The 22,940-nt window shown below is 31.5% G+C and overlaps 2 protein-coding genes and 1 long non-coding RNA gene across 3 annotated transcripts in view; 1 reads left to right on the forward strand and 2 right to left on the reverse strand.

Annotated features, from left to right (window-relative positions):
* Positions 1–22,848, reverse strand: part of LOC111710691 (toll-like receptor 13) — a gene marked incomplete at its 5' end in the record, with an annotated part of 35,784 nt that extends 12,936 nt beyond the window's left edge. The window contains 20 exon segments of the mRNA XM_023484813.1: positions 2,272–2,368; positions 6,551–6,594; positions 6,661–6,707; positions 12,343–12,382; positions 12,614–12,702; positions 13,581–13,639; positions 14,146–14,237; positions 14,512–14,607; positions 14,678–14,713; positions 14,982–15,062; positions 15,369–15,439; positions 15,877–15,946; positions 16,658–16,749; positions 17,009–17,075; positions 20,102–20,223; positions 20,718–20,842; positions 21,136–21,200; positions 21,740–21,793; positions 22,084–22,280; positions 22,480–22,848. Of these exon segments, the coding sequence (XP_023340581.1) occupies positions 2,272–2,368; positions 6,551–6,594; positions 6,661–6,707; positions 12,343–12,382; positions 12,614–12,702; positions 13,581–13,639; positions 14,146–14,237; positions 14,512–14,607; positions 14,678–14,713; positions 14,982–15,062; positions 15,369–15,439; positions 15,877–15,946; positions 16,658–16,749; positions 17,009–17,075; positions 20,102–20,223; positions 20,718–20,842; positions 21,136–21,200; positions 21,740–21,793; positions 22,084–22,280; positions 22,480–22,848 (1,913 nt within the window).
* On the forward strand, positions 232–2,027 carry LOC111710698 (uncharacterized). The gene is made up of 3 exons (XR_002767108.1): positions 232–340; positions 1,104–1,227; positions 1,835–2,027. It is a non-coding gene; the product is annotated as an uncharacterized LOC111710698 (long non-coding RNA).
* Positions 7,932–10,109, reverse strand: LOC111710697 (caspase-7). Its single transcript, XM_023484816.1, has 3 exons — positions 9,901–10,109; positions 9,541–9,585; positions 7,932–9,136 (listed from the first exon to the last, which is right to left on the reverse strand). The coding sequence occupies exon 3, from the start codon at positions 9,133–9,135 to the stop codon at positions 8,095–8,097; it is 1,041 nt and encodes a 346-aa protein (XP_023340584.1). The 5' UTR covers position 9,136; positions 9,541–9,585; positions 9,901–10,109; the 3' UTR covers positions 7,932–8,094.
* Positions 22,849–22,940: the final 92 nt, after the last annotated feature.

Genomic DNA, 22,940 nt, shown 5'->3' on the forward strand with positions numbered 1-22,940 from the left:
TTTAAAATGGATTTGAATGTATGTTATATTTTAAAATGGATTTGAATGTATGTTATATTTAAAATGTATTTGAATGTATGTTATAGTGACATCAAATTTAAGTGTTAAGTCATAATTTAGTGTTGATAGTGTAATCTAATTTCAAGACATAAACAAACACAGATTGTTTTTAATAACAACAGACATTAAAATGTTTTCAGTGTAGAAATATTACGTCTTGTTTTTCTAAGCGGATTGAAACCCCTGACAGAAGTAGTAACTGCAGTTGCTGTTTTTTCCTCTGATTAAACAGATTGATATTGTCTGTCAAGATACTCAAAAACAAAAAAGTTTTTCACAGGTGTCAATCTTTAAATTAAATTTAAAAAATTACTTTCCTAATTTCAGTTAGAAGGCTAAAAAGGATCGAGAATGCTTGTCAGCAATATTTATCTTCAATTTCATGAAGTTGCAAAGTTTATGGAAAATCCGCGAGCATTTTTTATGAAAAACCACGAATTCAGATCTTTGAAATAATTAGAGTGAATTTTAATGAAAAAAAAACCTAAAACTAATAGAGTTTAACCCTATTTTGGAAAGCTGTTGTGCTCTACTTTAATAATCTGCATAAATATTTGAAAATTTTCAAAATTTCAAATATTTGTTGCAATATCAAGTTTTTACGGAAAAAATATGCAAAAACAAAACGTGTGCCAAATAAGATAAATTATTCATTTTAGAAAAGCCCTTAATTCAAAGTAATTCAAATATGCAAAAATATTTGAAAATTTTTTATTAAAGTAAAACTGAAAATATGCAAATTCTCTTTAAAGGTATCTATGCAAAAATCTAGGCAAAATTTTTTTTTAAAAATTGTGCAAAGCTTTCCAAAGAGCTATGAAAATGTGAAATCCAATGACCGGAAGTAGGTCTAAATATAGATTTAGTCGGGTAAAGGTAAAATAAGGCATTCAGGCAGTATACCTGAGGACTCAGTCAGTAGGTATAAAAGTCACGATTTGAGCCTAACGTTTAAGCCCTTCAAAAATTGTTAGGGGGGTCCTCGACCCCCACCCCTTCCCCCATATGGAATAGGGTAAATGAAATAGATATATTTATAACAGGGCACAACACAGAATGAGGGCAGATGTTATTATTTTACTATGCTGTACAGCAGTGGCCAGTTCACAACAAAGGGAGCCTCCATGTGCAGATGGATCCTATCCTATCTGCCCCGGAGCTTGTAAGGTGACCAATTATTTAATTGAAAAATCTGATTGTTTAATTCAAACTTTGACACAAACTCAAATTTTTTATTCCCTTTATCATTGCAACCTGATAATCAAAATCTTTTTTTGCTCTTTGTGTTTTTATATCAACAGTTTTTTTTCGTTCACTAACAAATCTTTCCATTTGCTAACAGAATTTTCCGTTAACTTTTTAAAGTTTAAATACGTAATAGCTCTTTGATATATCAAACTTTGAATTCTTTAAGATCAACAAAACAAGTTTGAAATATAAAAAGTTAATAACACTTAAAGTCAGAACTATTGTGTTGTAAATTTTGGGATCATGCGTTGATCTCAATCTTTCGTAGATCAACAAATCAATATACAGTGATGTTTAGCCCCTCCAAGGATAACTTTGATTGAGTGATCAAGCATTGATCCACTTAAAAGGGCCCTCATTGGATATCAAGAGTAACAACATCCACAAAAGTTCCGATCTTAGGTTGCAAGGACGAAGAGATAATACAGTTACAGTATTTGACGAGTCTCCAATTCCTTTGAAAATCTTACATTGTCAAACCAGCTCGTACTGACTTAAATGTTTTAGTTCTTCTAATATTCTAAAGGATGGATCGGATGCGGTTCTACCACCAGCAGCAAAAGGTGGCGCATGTGCCGACAAATCTAGACCTGACTTTAAACTTTGCAGTTGTGCAGACGGTAGCTCTTTCAGAAAAAGTAATAATATACACCATAGAAACAATGGAAAAACGAGTAAAAATCTTGAGCAAGGAAATAAAAGTGGCAGAAATAGAATGGGATACTGGAAGCACAGGAAATGAGAAGAATGTAACAATAAAACATTGTGGTGTTCTAAAAAAATAAGTTTTATTTTTTTTCTTTATTTAATCAGAATATGTTTCTTTTAATATTGAAAATAAATAACAAACAATAAAAATGTCTTTATATTTTTTATGTTTAAAAGGGACCATAATAAGTCATGCCTGCATTATGAGTCACCTAAAAGTACAAAAAAAATCCCTGTAAAAAAAATATTACAAACCTATTTTCCTATAGGAGGTGAACTCTTTTATATGACTCATATTTTCTATTGAAAATGAAGCATGGGTCAAATCCAGATACAGAAGTTTGATCGGACCCTAAACATATTTAGATTCAATAGTTCACGTGAGCCCTGAACATATCTAGAATCAGTAGTTCATGTGAGCCCTAAACATGTCTATATTCAGTAGTTTACTTAAGCCCTAAACATATCTATATTCAGTAGTTTACTTAAACCCTGAACATCTAGATAAAGTAGTTTACTTGAACCCTGAACATATCTGCTATTAGTAGTTTACTTGAACCTTGGACATATCTAGATACAGAAGTTTACTTGAACCCTTGACATATCTAGATACAGAAGTATACTTAAAACCTGGGCTTATCTGGATAAAGAAGTTTACTTGAATCCTGAACATATCTAGAAATAGTAGTTTTTGGACCTTGAATATATATATACAGTAGTTTACTTCAACCCTGGGCATATCTAGGTACAGACATTTACCTAAGTGAACCATGGACATATCTAGATACAGAAGTTTAATCCCTGGACATATCTAGATACATAATTTCACATAAACCCTGGGAAAAAATAGATACAGAAGTTTACTTAAAACCTGGACATATCAAGATACAGAAAATTACTTAAATCCTGGACATATCTAGATACAAAAGTTTACTTGAACACTGGATATATCCACTGAAACCCTGGAATGTTTACTGAACTCCTGGAAATATCTACATACAGAAGTTTACTTAAACACTGGGCATATATTGGTACAGAAGTTTACTAAAACACTGGCGGCCATATTGAGATACAGAAGTTTACTTAAACCCTAGACAAATCTAGATATAGAAGTTTACTTGAACCCTGGCCATATCTAGATACAGAAGTTCACTTAAACCCTGGACATATCTAGACACAGAAATTTACTTAAACACTGGGCATATCTAGATACAGAAGTTTACTTGAACCCTGGACATATTTAGATACAGAAGTTTACTAAAACACTGGGCATATTTAGATACAGAAGTTTACTTTAACCCTGGACATATCTAGATACAGAAGTTTACATGAACCCTGGACATATCTAGATACAAAATTTTACATGAACCCTGGAAATATCTAGATACAGAAATTTACTTAAACACTGGGCATATATAGATACAGAAGTTTACAAAAACATTGGGCATATCTAGATACAGAAGTTTACTTAAATCCTGGACATATCATCTAGATACAGAAGTTTACTTGAACCCTGGACAAATCTAGATACAAAAGTTTACTAAAACACTGGGCATATCTGGATACAGATGTTTACTTATCCCTAGGCATATCTAGATACAGAAGTTTTCTTAAACACTGGGAATATCTAGATACAGAAGTTTACTAAAACACTGGGCATATACTTAGATAAAGAAGTTTACTTAAACCCTGGGCATATCTAGGTACAGACATTTACTTAAGTGAACCATGGACATATCTACAATAATAGTTTATTTGGACCTTTAACATATCTAGATACAGAATTTTATTTGGACCCTAAATATATCCAAATACAGTTATTTACCTAAACCGGCCTGAACATATCAGATAAAGTAGAGTAAAGAGCACAAATTTGCATAACTTTTTGGTTAACTTTTTAAATTCATAAAGACTTGCTTTTTCTAATTAGATAATTCAGCTGATTCTTCCCCCGGTCCTGATGCCCCCCCCCCTCCCCCTCCGAGCCAGCCGTGCCGGCCCAGCAGCAGTTTCAACGTTTGATTAATCATAAATCAAAATTTGTTTAATCTTACACAAACTAAAATATTGGCTTATTAAAATGAAAGAAAACTGTCAAACATAAAAGAAAGATGTCATTTGACAAAGTTAGACACATGCTGAGAGAACAATGTGTAAGCTATTAATGAGTTTTGTTAGATTGTAAATTTGTAAAATATTCAACAAAAGTTGAGTAATGAAAGAAGAAATTTGAAATATGACAGAAGAGCTTTGATGCCTGATGCTAAAGACCAAAATTGCGTTTTTTAGAGTGTTGCTACTCACTATCTTCTTCAGTGCCTGCTGTCTTTTAAACTTCCTCACATCCATGAAGGAATATTTAATGGATCTTCTCCTGTATCCTCTCTCAACCAGATCTTATTCCAGATCTTCTAGTCTTTTCTTTAATAACTCTTCACTCCAGCAGATTCAGAGTGCTCTGTGCCCCAGTGAGAACGGTATATTCTTGAATACTTGAATACTTGAAGTAGTCACGCAAAGAGAGCCACGTGCGTGGCCATGTTATGCGGATCATGGGCTTTACAGGTACTTAAATCTCCTGGAAGGTCTCCATACTCCCATTACTTGTTATCATACTGAGATTAAGCACTAATAAATTCATCATATTTGTTTTTCAGTTGATTAATTTTCACTTCAGATCTCACTTCCATAGGAATGTCATTCCATATTTTTGGTACTCTTACTCCATAAGAATGTCTGCGTACATCAGTTCTAAAGGGTTTGTGTCTAAGGTTCACTGAGTTGGAGGACAGCCTTGTTTCAGGTCCTTGGTTTTCAGTATATCTCTGAAACCAATGGTTTTCCTGAACCTGGTCTTTACCATTCAGAATTTTCCATGTTTGTATTATATCTCCTCTCTGCCTGCGCTCCTCTAGGCTGGTCATCTTGACCTCCTTTAATTTCTTTTCATATGAATCCCCTTTAAGACCAGACGTCATTCTAATTGCTCTTTTCTGAACATCCTCCAACACTTTTACATCTTTGGCCATCCATGGTCTCCAGGCTTGCACACAATATTCCAAAATAGGTCTAACATAGACCTTGTATAGACTTAACCAGACTCTCTTGTCCCTATATGATATAGCTCTTGCCATCCTTCCAAGCACTGAGTTGGCCTTTTTAGCTGCTGCTTGACATTGTAGGGCAGGCTTAAGATCTGTGCTTATTATAACACCAAGATCTTTCTCCAGAGCTGGTTTTTCTAAAATAGAACCTGCAGGAGCATACCCTCCCATGGCGTAATGTGCTCCATTCTTAGTTATATTATATGATTCGGATGACCGCTTGAAGAGAGAAGATAGTTATTCTTCTTGTTTTCCTTCTTGTATAGATCTGTATGCATATAACCCTGGTCATCAACAAATATCTTTATATCTAAATAATTTACAGACCTGGTTTCATAACTATATTCAGCTGTAAACTTTATACATAGATAGTAGACTTTTCCAAATCTTCTCTATATCCAAGCCAGAGAAAAAACAAGTCAATCAATAAATTTTCTGTAAAACTCTAATGCAGTGCCAGTTCATTCTTGCTACATCATCTTATTCTCCCCCATTAATATGTTTGCATATATGGGAGCTGCCCTGGTCCCAATAGCTGCTCCCTCCCTCTGTAAATTTAAAAATATTAGAACCCAGGAACCCTTCTTCCCAGGGAACTTTAGGATACAGAGCTACAACATCCATGGATACAGGAATGGCATGAGGAAGTATAAGTCCCAAATCATTTCTCTTATCTATTTTTCTCAACAGATCTGGTGTATCTTCAATATAGCTCAGGAGTTTCTTAAATTAAATATCAGAAGAAAAAAATCAAATTTTAAGCAGAAAAAAAAGTTATGCAATTTTGAAGACACATCATTCTGTTTAGATTAATGATTCAGAATACTTCTTTCAAACTTTTCTTGCTTTTTTAAAACATAAGTAGTAGTAGTCAAGTAATAATAATTTTCTTAAAACATTCTTTAAAAAGTGAATATTTTTAAACTATTTTTTTCCCTCAATTAATGATCTGAGTTTTGTCCATTTGACAGCCCATTTTTTATGAAATCTCTTTTTTGTTTGTTTATTTTCTTGTGGTTTTTTATTATTAATTTTGATGGTTATTATAAGGGTCATCCCAGACCAAAATATATTTTCAATAAAATGTTGAACTAACATCTACAGAGGTTAGGTTCATCACCATCACCAAATTTTAAATCTAATTTCCCAAATAAGTTTTCTTAGCTCATTTGGTAAGAAATCCTCAAAACCTATTTCAATTTACATCAAGTTTTTAAGCACTCTTAAGGACTATAAGAAAACAAAATAAAACGAATAAAATTGAATATAGGCTACCCCTGACTCTTAAGAATCCCTGAGTTATGCAATATAAAAAACCTTATTTTTTTCATATTTCCAATCATAAAATTAATTATCCAATTTGTGCTCTTTACTCTAAGTTTACTTGGACCCTAAATTGACATTATGTAATTCAATATTAGTCGTGTAACCTGCAATGTGCTCCATGTTAAAGGTGTATCACTTGTACAGTAAGCTGTAAGAAAAAACAAATTTAAACACAATTTGTCAAGAGTATTTTGTTGTTGATGCTTTTTGTTACCTAACGATAGATTTCTTAAGTTTGTAAGACCAGAAAAAACCAGACTCCTGCAGTAAAAAAAAAGATTAAAGCATGATTAAATGTTTGTTTTTCAATCCTTAAATTAGAGAAATGTTATGGACTTTGAAAGTAATTGAGTCTTTGCTACTAATACATTTTTATAATCCCCATGTTTTTGCAACTAATGGTAAAATCATTTAATAATTCAGTAATAGATTTCATAGTTTGATATATCTAAAGTTTATAATGTTGTTTCAAAGATAAAGGGATTAGAGTATTAAAGCAATTACTCAATTCCTTTGTAACTTAAGATGTTTGAATATGTTTTGGGCTTATAAATCTACAGAAATAAAAAAAAAACTACAGAATTATATAAATCTGCAAAACTTATAGATCTACAGAACTATATAAATCTACAGAACTATATAGATCTACAGAACTATATAAATCTACAGAATTATATCAGTAAAAACATTAAAATGTACGATCTACAATTTCCCGAATTGAAAGAACCAAAGGAATCTTAAATACATTAAAAACTCAAATCTTTGCAATAAGGAACACATCAATCTTATCACTCGATGATGACATTGCAAGTTACTATTATCATAACTTTCTGTTATAATAATCATTGTATTTTTACCAGCACCAAATTATTTGTTAGGTTTTTTAGATTGTTTTTGCATTTAAGTTATATTACATCAGCTGATGTAAAATGTGTGTGCTCTAAGCCTCTAACATTTGCCTTCATTGAGTTGGCACCAAACCTGTACATCAATGCAAGCATTTGCATAAACGTAATGCCCACTTTACTTGGAAAGTAAAATTTTGAGTACTTGGTCAAATTTTAAGCCATCAAGGTGCCAAATCCAGCTATAATATAAGAAATTAATTAACATTACCATCTGTTTTCTACATGGTAAAATAACTCCAATAATTCATATCATATATTTTTTAAATACTTAAATAAATTTTTATTAGTTTTTGTCTCATTAATCAATAAAATGAATATGGTTTTCGATTTCGATTTTGATTTATGTCCAGCTTTTAAGCAGCATTTATTCACTATATTGATATAATCGCCGACCACACTGTACAGAAATATTACATACCAGGTGTCCCAATAAATATGGGAATTCATTGACGCATTCAATATCATCTTTTCAAATATATATACACATATTTACAGTCTTTTACCGTTTTCATAAAATTATTATTAGTAGTATTACAATGCTAATTCATAACAAGGACAATATCGAATTTGTCACTGAATTCCCATGTTTTATGGGACACCCTGTACTTCCAAACAATTATTTAAATTATAATAGTTTACAAAATATCAATTTACATAAATCAAAGGGCTAACTAAAATAATAGTTCTGATCAATAAAGAACTATAAATACTAAATAGTGTTAAACATTGTTGTTATGCTACTATTTTTTCTCTCCCATGCAATATTTTTTTATTCTTTTCCATCTTGAGCTTTTCTGCCGAATTATTTTTCCATCAACTTCTTCTACTATTTGAGCTGCAGTTTCAGATATAGCAGTTGGTTCTTTTAAGAATATCTTTCGCAATAGGGTGCTTTGAACCATAGGTACTTGTTTCTTCTTGTCTGAAGAACTTTGTTTTATTGAGACTGATTCTGTGACCTTCAGAGCAATGGAGCCTAAATCCATATCTGGGGTACTAGAGGAGATAATACTGCAAAGTTCGCTCACAAACCATGATCCATTTTGGTTTCTAAAGCATAGGTAACCTGTGTATGCTGATTTAAACACAAAAATATCTGCATAATTTGGAATTTTTACATATTCATATTTTTGTGAGTTTGTCTCCATGTTACTTGGTGTTGCAGTTGCATCAGAATAATCTTTGATTTTATTTTTCACCCAGGTTCCAGAATCAGCATGCCCCCCTTGGCATGCCTGCACAAAAACAAGTTTAGGTTTGCCTGCTAGAGATGGACAATTTTCAGCTGCTAGCTGCTCAATAATATCTTCTTTGAGATTATAACAATCATCATCTGCCCAAATTGTATCATTTTCTTCACCATGACTCATAATGAAAACAGCAATACAGCTAAGAAGAACCTTTGTGTCTTGGATGACTTTGATTTGTTCTTTGATTTTACATTTGCTCGGATCATGCAGAACAAGATCTACATCAATCTTCCAGTCTAAGTCAGTAAAGGTTTTCTTGATATATTTAACATCTTCATCGCTGCCAATTCTTTCAGATAATCTTTTATTTGTTGGCAAATTTTTGTTTGCTTTTTCAAACTTAACATTGTTAATGATAATGAGAACTTTAAGCCCTTCAGACACAGAAATATTGTATCTATCAGAATGATGATCCAGGGTGTTTACAAAAGACTGCCTTTCTGATGAGATGTGATCATCGTTAGTATTATTGTTTACTGAACGAACTGCATCTATTTCTGTTAGTTCATTTTCTTCCAATTCTCCACTCATGCTGAAATTCAAAGAAGATGTTTGCTTAAAATCTTACACAAACTAGTTCCAAAAAATGTAGTAAGGTAGTATTGCTGGAATAGCACATCACTAAATCAAGGTTATAAGAAACATTGAATTCGCATAAAATAATCATACCAAAAATATTTGCTAGAAATTTACAAATATATTTGCCATTTTTTTAAAGCATCAGAATTGTTCAATGCAATAAAATATGAACTAGGATAGTATATTTACTAAAATTTATAAATCACCTGCTAATGAAAAATAAATTTCAACAACTTTGATTGAAATGATTAAATAATTAATGCACAAAGAGAAAAAATCACACTACTTGAAAAAGCAAAAAGTTTTAATTCATAAATGTAATTTTAAATCATATTAACAATATTTAAATTGTATTACCTTTCTCTAAGCAGTTAAATATAACTGTTTCAGTGGAAATTATGACTAAAAAAGATAAGAGTTTTTATCTTTTAACAAACAAATTAATGATTCATTGAAAGAAACTTAATTACAACATCTTTAAAATTTGGCTGTGATACCTATTTTAAACATTTTTAAACTCGATTGTAGAGGTTTTTACATATTCTGAAACATGGTTCATTCCTTGAGGAGGGGAGGGGTGGGGGGAGGGGTTAAATTTAGAATTATTTGAAATTTAATAGAAGGTAGATTCATTAGGGGGTTATATCCTGTAAACCCCCTCAGCTCAATGTAAGACAAGTGAAAAATCGACCCACCCTACTATATAAAATATCTTACCATGATTTAAGCTATTAAGGGTATGAAGTAATAAAGTTGCACCCTATCGAAGTTTCACGAAATTTGTGAGTTCTTAAAGCAGTACTATGAATTGTGTAACTTCTCATCTTTAGAATTTGGACTCAGCACTGTTTTATGCTATGGTAGAACAAATGTGTCCATACCCTGCGGCCACTGTCCACACTGTTCCTCTCTAGAAAACTCCAGGCCATGATTCTTCCCTTCTATCCTGACCCGACCATAGAACAGAGTCTAAAACTAAAGAATGCGCGAATTTTAAGTTCGAGGTTAAAAGTTCTGAAAAATAATGAATAGCTACTTAAATATTAAATTTTCTCAATTTTAAATTCCCGGGAAAATATGAACCAATCAGAGAAAAGAATTATTACGTAACTATTGGTAATCAGCTGATTTTAAATTTTAAATTATTTACGTGACGGAAAACAAAACATATTTCCAGTTACAACCGTATTTTGGGTTTACGTGCAAACATTAATTAATCTAAAACGTGAAATTTATTAAATATATCGTAATTAGTTGAATGCTCCTTACCGCCATGAATGATGATAGGCAAATAGGGATTGCGGGATTTAAAAATTTTAACCCTGTGTTTAAATTTTAACTCGTCGATTTCGGCGAGTTAAATATTTAACCTCATGGTTAAAGTTCAGGTTTAAATTAAGTCAGAAGTGGCATTTCACCATGAACTTAAAATTTAAGTCAAAACTTTTCGTTCTTTAGTTTTAGACTCAGATCAAACATTGGATTCCTCCCAGCCACCGCAGTTTCAACCTTATCCGACAAGTTTTTGAACTTTTGACGCACTTTGGATGATCTTTGCCATTAGATGTCTCTTGTTAGATTTTTATCTGATAGATAGATCATCAGGACATACAAAATTGACGATGTCATCTGGTAGAACATACTCAATTCATACCAAGAATTGAGCAAAGCAAATATGCTTTAATCTCTTGATTGAGAAAACTGATTAACATTTTAAAACCACATCAGCTTAATATACATTTGTTTTACAAATTTAGATTATTCAGACTTTAGGTGCTCAGAGCTGAAAACTTCAGAAGGGGATATCCTTAATCCCAATTGATTGGACTAATATCTGATTCAACTAAAGTCAGCTGTTCACAAGCCGGCTTTTAGAGCATTTAAACTTAAATATAAATTTAATCATGTTAACCTGAACTTAGTAAAAAACATATTTTATCAGGTTTGAGGACCATAGCCATTTTGAACATTTGTCTTAATAATGATTAAAGGGAGTGACCAGCTATGTAAGGTAGTTGAACTGAGTATGAAGTGTTGTGGAAAGCTTCTTTCGGATTCATTTGAGACATATTAACCCTATCTCTGCTGGGGTACTTGAAAACCAGGATATGCTGGGGGGGTCAATTTGACCATTTTCAGAATTAGTTTTTTTTTAAATTATCAAATAACGACAACGAAATATAAAGTAAAAATTATACAGTAGTCTAATTAGATGGTTAGGAACATATTTCTCAAAAGAAATTTGTCAATAAATTAACGCTAAAATCGATTATTTTGTTTTTATTATTATATTGAATTTCTAATTTTCTTTGAATTTATTCGCAGATTTCATCAAATTCTTGAAATGTCGTCTTTTCAATAATAATTCTAGAAAATCTCCAAAACTCTTTGTGAATAAAGAGGAACCAAAATAATGAGATAATAGAAACTAATAATTGAACAAGATTACTTTTTTTCGATGAAAAGATTAATTTTTATTTTCTAAACATGTTCCTATACATGACCTCTGTAGTTTATTGTAGAATTTTTTACATTTTATGTCCAGGTTATTTAATAATTTAAAAAAACTAATTCTGAAAACGTATCCAACCCCAAAGTAGGAGTTTTGAACATCAAATTTGCGCTCAAACTCAGGATTTACAGGTCTTTTAAACATTTTATATGTCTCAAATAAATCCGAAAGAAGCTTTCAACAACACTGCATACACAGTTCAAATACCTTACATAGCCGGTCACTCCCTTTAATCCAAAACTTACAATTGTTCAATTGATCATTAGCTCAATTGATATGACACCATTAACACCAGAAATGCTCTAAAATTAAAAACCTGTTTTTCAAAAGTTAAAGAGCACATCTATAATCTCTATAAATTAATCTGAAGACTAAATTAGTCTTGAGATTAGCAAAAAGAGAGGATCAATCTCAATATCCACCATTCTAAAATTTCAGCTCTGAGAAGATTGATTCAAGGTGATATTATAAGCATTCTATAATAAAATTTGTACTTTGTACAATAGTTAAGAATTGAATTTTGGCAGTATGATGTTGAAGTTAACATTTTTCAAATTGTGAATCAAATGAAATATTTTATAATCATGTTTAGACATTCATTAAAAAACTCTGATTTATGATTATGCTTAATCTAAAAAAAATCTTACTCTATTTCTACTATTGAGGATCCAGTGAGAGATAAGGTTTCTAGAATAAAAAGTAAATTTAGAAAATTACGATTAATCATAAAATATTTTTTTTGAGAATGTTCATTGAATCAAAAGAGAAAAAACCTAAGTGTTCTTATCCAAAACAATGTTAATTAATTGAATCAAAAAAGAGAAAACCTAGGTGTCCTAATCTAAGAAGATGTTTTTGAAATCAAACCTTCAAGGTTACTTTTAGTGCTTCTAATAAACATTTTCATAAAAAAAATACCCAGCTGTCCTAACCCGAGAAGATGTTCATGGTTCAAACTCTCAAGGTTTACCGACTCCAATCTCAGATCTCTCAGATTACTCATATTCCTGAAAATAAAATGGAAAACGACTGTTGGACCCAAGTTAGGATGTTAAATGGTTCAATGAACATGACACATAGAAATTGTGCCTTTTACACAAGCTAGTGGTAAATGTGTATGAGCTTTATAAAAAACCCAAATACACATTTGTAATATTGTTTAAGTAAAGTCTTCTTAATTCCTACTGCCCAGATTTTTGAGTCTCAGTGATGTTCTGTGCTTAGAAAAAAACAATTGAAAAATAAGAAAAGATTTTGGCATAACTTTGCTTTATTTGGCTTTAAGTCATCTGCATCACAAGTGTGCAACTTAACCCTTGACAGGCGGGGGGGGGCGGCGTTTGGCGCCCCCCACATAGTTTTTTTGTCCTAGCTCTCTCATTTTTGACACAATCACCCTGAAATTTTTTGACTTTTAATGAATATTAATTTAAAGGAATTTTTGTTCAAAATTCTTTTTAAATTTATAGGGTAGGGTACAGGGCGGAAAAAAAGTCTAGTCTGTAAAAAAAATCTAAAATAGCCCATAACTTGTGAGTGCTTAAAGCTACAGATCTAAAACTATTTTTTTTTAAAACCCCTGAAAAATGCATGAAGAAATTGATATTTGTCTAAAACAAAAAAAAATATTTTTTTTCACTTTTTTGACCCTTTTTAGGCATTTTTTTCAACCCTACCTAGCACCCAAACTATTAACGTTATCAGTCCAATTTTTTTTACTATGAGCTGGCCTTGAAAAATTAGGTTAAGAACATGCATTTCAACCCTATACCTATTCTCTTAAGCCTTTTTCTAGGAGGGGGAGCCAAACGCCCCCCCCCCTGCTATACATAGATTCAGACCCCTCCGGCTTTATAGTGTTAAATTAAAAATAGTGCCTTATTACCTGGATTGAAAAATACCACCGGGGAAAATAAAGAAGCAAGCAGACTCAGGACTATTCACCTAAATAGTTATAAAAATTGCAAATTTTGTTTTTCAGAAACTTTTTTTTGCAAAAATACATAAACTTTTAAGATTGTCATTCTGACTACAGCAAGAACAAAAAATTAAATCTTAATTTAGAATTTCAGTAAATGTTAAATTTAAACTTTATAAAAAATTGACATATAAATGTTTTTCAAGTTAACACAAAAACATCTAGCTTAAAAAATTCTAGGGTTTACCCAACTTCCAAAGCAAAATTTACCAAACCATATTTTTTTTATGTGGTTATGGGGAAAATTTTGTTGGTCGGATAGAGGACGGTTGGCAAAATAGTCTATTAAGAACATCCCGAAATTATTTCTTTCATTACTTTGCTACAGGTTGAAAAGTAAGATTTTAAAGATAAAAAGAAGATTTTTAAAAGACTTTGAAAAACTTTATATTTAATGTAATTTAATTATGCATCACATAAAAAAAATTTCTTAAATAAATTCTGTTTTTTGCAATGGAAGAATGACATTAACCTGTATATGTAATGAGTGAAGGGATGGAAGGAGTAGGGCTGGAAAAAGCTGAACCAGCGGATTATTTTTCAAGGATAGAAATTCCAATGAAACTGAGAAGAAAACAATTTAAAAATTTTTAAAATTTTGTTTTCTGAATCAAACAACAAAAAGTTCTGATTCCTAATTGAACCAAAAGCAACTTAATTTTCTGAAGTCAGGAGAAGATTCTTAGTTATTATCTAAATTGTTAAAAAGTTTAAAGTTTGTTATGCAAAAAAGTTTTAAATTTCTCAAATATAACAAAAAGTGTCTTAGTTTATAAAAGTTAAAAAAAATTAAAAGCTTGTTTTATTTCTGCAATCATTTTAAATTTTCTGTAGTTTCCTAAGTTTGTGAAGGTTCCGTCTGCAACTGTAATAATCCCACAATTGTCTAGAATTAGCTCAGTAAGGTTGGACATCACAGGAAAAGTTGAATTTCCTGAAATTACAAAATTAACTACCTACCTTGTCTCTTCTGCATAAATGTGCAAATCAAAACAAATTATTACCTAGCGTGGAACCAATCTGTTGAAATAGATTATTTGCTGAAAAATATATAGTTATTACAATAAAAAATTTAAATTAACTAATGTTATGTTTTAATACTTCAAAAATTTCAAAGGGGAACTGGTTTTTGGGTAGATGTGTAAAATTGCAACTTTAAGTGGCAATTATTTGTTTGGTAATTTTTACCAAAACCTTCATACATTTCAGCATGAATAATTTTTTAACCCCAAATTTAATGAGGTGGGGAAAAATAAAATTAAGGGGGACGGAATATTTATGAGAATATCTACCCCTTTGTATAAATACCTAGATTTACTCTGACTAATGAATCTTTCATTGAGGTTAAAGAATAAGTGGGAACAAACACAATCCCATTGTTTCCAAAACCTAAATTAAATTAAATTTTTGGATAATTTAGCCATAAAACATGTTATTTCATCAGACAATGACAGTTTGGGGAAACAGCAGTTTTTGCACTTTTTAAATGCTTTAAAGAACTTTAACCACTGTTTAAAACTTTTTATGTCTGATCCACAACAGCACCCTTTTTGAATTATCAAAGTGGTAGATAATGTTGCTAGGAAAAGTAAAAAGGGTACTTTTAGGATCCAACATGAATATTTTAAATGGATGATCATATGAAATTACGTTAATATTTCTTTTTCCTAAAACTAGCTAGTGGTGATAAGTTACCTATGCTTTGTATGGTAATTGAAATGCTATCAGCAATGACTGCAAATGGTGTATAGAAAGGTGCCTCAAAACTAAAATATACAATCTTTGTACTAAAACCAGTTCAAAGAAGACTGAAAAATCAGAAAAAGAATAAACCATAATTGAGTTATAAAAATATTAGTTAAATTCCATTTCTCTCCAATGTTTTTGCTTAAAGCATTTTTAAAAGACATTAATAAAGTCTTTAACTTGTGATTATTAACATAACCCTTTCATTGTTGGCAACTCTGGAATAGTTTCAGTCAATTTTAGTTTGACAATTATTAATTATGTAACTTGAGGTGAGTATTATGTATTTTGTAACTGAATTTGTTTTCTATAAATTTTCTGATTTTAACAATTTGAAACAGCATTATCCTGAGTAAACCTTTATCATTAACTGAACTAAAAGGAAAGACAACAATCATTCCAGAATTTTCTGGTTATTTCTAAATCATGAAATATCAAAAATACTTATTACTCCAACCTTGGCATAAAGAGATCTGGATTGAAGTGGAAGTCAACATGTTCCAGAAACGGTAGATTTTCAAATGTTCCTAAAATGATTCACAATTGAGAAGAAATAAAAAGAAAAAAAAACTTCAGTTTACCTCTGATTTATCCTTTTATAAAAATCTGCGTATGTTTGTATACAATTTGTTATTTGGATCTACAGGGTGTTTTTTTTTACAATATAAAGGCTCAGAGGTCTGAATCTATGCATAGCCGGAGGGGGGGGGGGGGGCGTAGGACTTAAAGTATGAGTAAAGGTTTGAAATACATGTTTATAGCCCAATTTGTCAAGGCCAGCTCATTGAAAAAAATTAATCCAATAACTTTTATAGTTTGGGTCCTAGGAAGCTGGTTGAAAAAATGCCAAAAAAAAGGGTTAAAAAAAGTAAAAATTTATTTTTTGTTGTTTCAGACAAATATCAAGATGTTACACATGTTTTTACATCCATTATTTAAGGGCTTTTTACTGCCTTGTGCCCTACCCTATGCATTAAAAATAATTATTTACAAAAATCCTTTAAATTTCTAGTTATTAATAGTAAAAAATTAGAGGGGGGCCAGGGGGGGGGGCGCAGCCTGTTTAGACTTGAATGTAAGCTTTCAAACGTTAATTACTGAATAACTTTTTAAGAAATCTAAGTTCTATCAAAAGTTAGTAAAAGATGAAATTGGCAGTTTTAATAATCTTTTATGAAAATCCGCAAAATATAAAAAGAGAAATCTGCAAATTCATTCAACGTTGTTTTTCTTTGTACCTGGCTCTACACTACTGATCTGACAGTTCTGTAGGTTCAAGTACTTTAAAGGAGAACTGGATATGGCAGAAAAAGAGTTGTTACGAAGCACCCTAAAATACAAATTAGGGCAAAGAAGGACAATTCTGAAATTAAGCCCCTGACCGAAAAAAAAAGAAAAAAGACAGTGTTAGATAAAAAATTAAGCTCAAATGTAAGTTTAAGTGAAGTTTGGACAGGCTGAGTAAGAAAGACCATTACTCTTTTTGTCTTGATTAATTCTGCCAGTTTCATTCATTGTCTTTGTTGCATAAATCCGAACCAGACAGCTGATTTGACTGTTTTAATGGAAGGACACTTCGGAAACTACACCTTAGGAAATTGAATGCCAAACTAAGGTATTCGAGATGGGGAAGAACTTTCTCAGAATCTCTTGAAGCTTAAATACAAAAAATAATTATGTAAATTTTAAAAATCATGATTATAGCATTTCATCCTTCTTATAAACAACAATTAAACAATTACACAATCTGCAGTGATAGACAGAAAACTCTGGAAAAGGTATTTTACCAAAGGATTTTTCCCAAATGGCAACTTCCCAAGGGTATCTTTCCAAGGGTATTTTCCCAAATAGCTACTTCCCAAATGTGCAATTTTCCCAAACGGCAACTTCCCAAGTCCGTCCTAGCTGCAGCAATCGGCCCCCAGCCTGTTCTAGCCGGCCCCCCTAGCTCATCCTAGCCGCAGAGCTCAGCCTCCATTGCAGCCTACAGCCCCTCAGAGGACCTAACCTAACCATTGGAAAGTTGCCGTTTGTGAAATTTCACAATTGGGAATTTGCAACTTGATAAATTGCCACTTGGGAAGTCACCTTTGGGAAAATGCCTCTGGGAAAGTACCGAACACCTTTTCAAGTTTGTTATATCAAGACTGAACTAGATGTCGTTATCATTTTGAAAACTTATTATTTTCAATTGTGGTTTCATCATAAAAGTGACTTACGCATTTCTACTGCATGACAATATTGAAGAAATTATCCGAAGTGAACACTTTTCAAGCCAGAAAAACGTCCATATTTTCCTCACTATTTATCAGATAAAGGTTTCAACTGTCGTAAAGTCGTAAATCAGGCATGCCTCTCTTCTTAAATGAAGGGTGACTTGAAAGAAATTAATTTTTTGACAAAATATCTATCTATCTATCTATCTATCTATTTGAATCTTATAATCCAATTAGAAATCTATATGTAAATTAGCGGCAATGACTAAATGGAAGTCTATACTTATATCGAAACTACGGTATATTTCAAACTATGGATTATGTTTGCTCAAATATTATAAGTTTGAAATATCCAAGGTTTACACCGTCAGGTTAGAAAATTTGAGTTTGTGGTAAAAACTAAGTTTCTTTGTTCTTAGCTAAGAACTGAACGTTCCGTTCGTTCTTTTTAATTTTTAATTTTTTCTTTTTTATTACCGTTTTTTAATGATTAAAATATAACGGTAATCAGTCGGTAACAGGGTAACCAGTAGGGCTGGGCACGTTAACGGTGGAACGATCGTTCTTTGCCGAGAACATTGTAATGGTCCGTTACTAAGAACGGAACGGGGGATGGAAACGTTCTTAATTAAGAACAGAACAAGAGGGATGCAACCGTTCTTCAACTAAGAACGCCAAGAACGGAACGGAACGGGAAGACCGTTCTTCTACTCAGAACGGAACGGAACGGGACGGAACGGAACGAGAACGGAACGATAAAAAAAAGAGGAACGAGAATGGAACGATTTAGCTGAAGGCCCTCGTTCTAGAACGGAATGGAACGGAACGATTTCAAAAAAGTCGGAACGTGCCCAGCCCTAGTAACCAGTTGGTAACAGAATCATCCGTTAATTTTCAACAACATGCCGGTCCCTATATTTGATTGTATCCAACAAACAGGGGAACCAATCTGGTCCAAATTATCTATGGTAACTCTGCACATGTAGGGCTGGACACATTCCAACTTGTTCAAGCCGTTTTGTTAAGGGTTAGCTCTAACCGTTCAAAATAAAAAATTTCAGTTTGCCGTTAATTTAAAGGTAAGAACAAAACGTTCTATCCGTTAACAATAATTTCCTTTTTTTAAATTACCGTTAGTTAACAATCTCAATTTTACTAACGGCATTGACGGAAAATGATCTACAATAGTCAACAGCTCTAGCCGTTAATGGTACTATTTTTACGAAATTAACAAAAAAAATGTTTTAACGGTTTAAAAATCGTTAACGGAACATTACAGTATTAACAACGTTAACGGCGAAAAAAATTTGTTAATGATTTATAAACACAGAAGACTTTACCGTTTTTAGCTTTTTATTAACGTTTGTTACTGTTAATTTTTTTTAAACGGGTAATCCGTTTAGTTTACGTTTTAAAAATTAATGGTTTTTGCCGTTTGTTAACGGACTCTTCAGTTAATTTTCGAAAACCGCCGTTTCGTTAACGGAACTTTGCCAAGGCTGCACATGACCACAGGGACGGTTTTTTGCTGGTCAGAATTACATAGTGTTGCCTCAAAATAATTTAGATTTTTTTGAAACTTTTGGAAATCTGCCAATTGAAATAGGAAAATCGGCGAAATTTGTTATTGTTATTATCTTTAAAAATGTACTTTATAAAGGCTTGCAGATATGTCAGTAACAAAAAGCTAATATTATTACCCAGTAATGTTTATTAAAGCAGTTGAAATACTGGTAAAATGTAAATGACTACGAGGAAAAATTCAAACCTTTAGAGTACTCAGTGAATTAAAAAACTCTCCAGTAGAATCTTATTCAAAACTCAAATGCTCCCAATTTTGAAATGCCAATGTAAAAGTGTTTCATGCAACAAAGGCTTAAAATGATATTTCTAAAATTCAAGATTGAAAAACGACAATATATTCCTTATTGTTATTGAGATAGGGTATAATGAGTACCGCGTGAAAATCATAAATAGGACATGGTATACAATTTGTGGGTTACTTAAAATTACACCTTTAAGCCCCTTTAACATGTAAGATAAGGATGTAATAATCTATAATATTTAGATGCAGTCATAACCAGAAAATTGTGGAATAGGAAGACGACATTATAGCATTTCCGAAATGCATTTGATGTTGTTTCAAGCAAATAGCTTTACTAGTAAGTTATTAAATTACTTATTAAGTAAAATGGGTCTATTTACATTGCACAATTGCTGTGTTTCATGTTCAATGTGCTATGAAATTTCATTACTTGAGTTTGAAAGTCGGCTTCCTATTCCAAAGTTTTCTGGTTATCACTGTATATATGTTAGCTGTAGCTGGCTGAACGGCTGAACAAAATTGGGGACATAGCTAAAAAATTAGAAATTTGAAATTTTTCTTTAACAATTTGAATTTACAAAAAATGTTTTTAAACCTCCACGGGCAACGCCGGGCACATCTATTAATGTATTTAATGTTACCTAATGTTGTTAAATTAGAATCCTCTAGAATAAGATGAACAAGTTTAGAGCTTCCAGAAAATAGAGAAAATATTGTTCCATCATTTTCATCATATTCCCAGTTTTTTACATTATCGTTATTCCTACACATATTGTACACATTATGTTTTATTTCATTATTATTTCGGGACAACTTGACTCAAAGGTTTGTAAATGCAATCTTGCCGCACACAACATTAATATTTATGTCAAGTGTACAGCTGTACTTAAAAGTCGTCTTTGTTCTGTAATATCAATAAAAAAGTGTACATCCAAATGGTTGTGAAACTTGTAACCTTTCCAATATTTGTTATAACTCCTAGTTTTATCTTGACATATTGAGAATTAGTTTTGGTATTGTTTCATAAATTTAAATTTGATTTAAAATCATTTTATTTGTGTAAATTTTGAAAGTACATATTTTGGAATGGCTTGATGTTTTAAGAATCATACTTAAAAATTAGGTCTAATAATAAAGTTCATGAGGGACACACTATAGTACTAAACTCATGAAAAATCAAAAAAAAAACCTTTTCCATAATTTTCATTATTAATTTTTTCGACTTTATTTATTAATTTTATTTTTTACAATATTAACCTGAAATAAAAATACTGGAGGTTTTCCAGTCCTTTGAAAGAATTTGCATGAACATTGATTAAAGCCTTATTGTCTTCAAACAAGATGTACGTTGCCATGTTTCCTGCCAGAGCAAAATTAGGAATCTAAACATTTCAAAAAGAATATGAAAAAGAAATTTTAAAAATTCATGAAAATAAAAATAAATTGAGGTTTTACCACAAATTGTGATTTTCTTCTCCCAAATAATTGAGAACATTTAAGACTTTCTATGGTGTTTACATGTCTTAAATTTCAAAACAAACTCAATATATTTTTTTTAATTACTCAGAATTAAGGCAGAAAAAGTTTTTCTTTAAATGGTTTTTTCCTTGTTTATTTTATTTTTATGGTCAGTATAGTAAATTGATTTTGATTATGGAATTTTATATCCTTTTACCTCAGTTATATTCGTACTTTGAAAAATAACGGTTGAGATGAAATCTGGAATAGAATCTGGAATCTCTAAAAATAAGAAAAAATACAATATAAGTTGAACATATCCATAATTTGAACTGATAAAAAACAAAAATACCCTTTGTTGAATGTTGAACCTTAAAAAAGCCATGGAGATGAAATATTGACATTCTTTTAAGACTTAAGATACTGTTCTACAGGGTGTCCCAATAAACATGGGAATTCAGTGACGAATTCGATATCGTTTTTTCAAATAATTCTTTGGTTTATTATAGTGATACCTACTGAGAAAGCTGTAATCAGTAAGAGTTTCGTCTGCTAGCTTTACATTTGGTTTGTTTATGTTTTGACGGCATACGGTCGTGCTTAGTTAAAAAAGAAAATTGCAGTATACAAACAGATTAAACTTGTCCGTCTTCACTGTTCATCTTGCGGACTCCAGCAGACAAAATAATATTATGGCTTTTGAAATTAGGTATTACAATGCTAATTTATAACAAAGACGATATCCAATTCGTCACTAAATTCCCATGCTTTTTGGACACCCTGTACAAGATTTTCATTTAATTTTAATTTTCAAAGCTTACCTTCTACGATTTCTGAACTGCAAATGTAACTGCTATTTTCAAAATATTTACATCCTGAACATAATCTGAGATGAAACACTGTTGTTGTAGAGAGTACACCTTTTTAACTTGATCAGTACATTTGAAAGTTACTGAATAAAATTGTTTTGGTAAAAACATCCTATAAATAAATATTGGTTAAATTTCGTCTTAATACTCCACAGTTTTAAGAGGATCACTGTATAAATTGGAAAGCATAAGTTGCGCAGCCTTTTTTAGGAACTATTTGGCATGAAAAGACGACCTTTCTTAGTCCTCTTTCAACTATCAAGTTTAGTGTAACTTACTGTATACTATACATGTACCTGAGCAGTTAAGATTAATAACTGGGGTTGGCGCAAGATCATAGCTTGGTGTTGTGTATTCAGGGAATTCATCATAAGAGTTATCTGAGTCAAAACTTTTAACTTCATAGTCATTTTGTGTAATAGCATCATTTCCAGCATTCTTGTCTTCATGTAGGATTTCTAATTTATCGGGGTAGGAAACCTCATTCAAATTCCTGTGTATGTACTTTAAAGAACATGTGAATAATTTACCTGTAACCCTACACCCNATATCCAGTTTAAATATTGCTTGTTCTCCACATGAATTTAAACTCCAGAGAAGCTAATCCATCGGATATCTGGATATTTCATTCTAAAGTTTTCAGCTCTGGTCACTGGGGTTGTGAGTTCACAGTTCTTTAAAAAAGTTGGTTCCTGAATTTTACAGATTCCATGGTTTTCTGTTCTGGATGTTTCTTTTTTATCGCATTTATGATTTCTTCATTTTCTAAATGTTGAGAAATTGGTTGAACAATATCTTCAGAAAAAGCTTTGTTTTCAGTAGATTTGTATTCGTTCACTTCTTCTCTGTTAACTTGGTTTACCATGCTTTTAGGTTTTCTGTACACTTTGAACTTGTTGTACTCTTTGTGCTCACTGAACTCCTTTAAATTAGGGTTTCCATGCTCTTTGTACTTCCTGACCCCGGCAAAAACCGGTTTTTCAAAGAAGTCAACTTTAGTAGTTAATCCGATGTGTGTTGATACTGCACAAGACACCAAGAACAATAAACTCGAGATCAGTCTAAAAAGTAAATTTGAAATGGTCTAATTTGGGAAATAATTTATCTACATATATATATATATATATATATCTATACAAATATATGTTTTAGA

This window comes from Eurytemora carolleeae, unplaced genomic scaffold, assembly GCF_000591075.1.
Source record: "Eurytemora carolleeae unplaced genomic scaffold, Eaff_2.0 scaffold1062, whole genome shotgun sequence".
NCBI lineage: Eukaryota > Metazoa > Arthropoda > Copepoda > Calanoida > Temoridae > Eurytemora > Eurytemora carolleeae.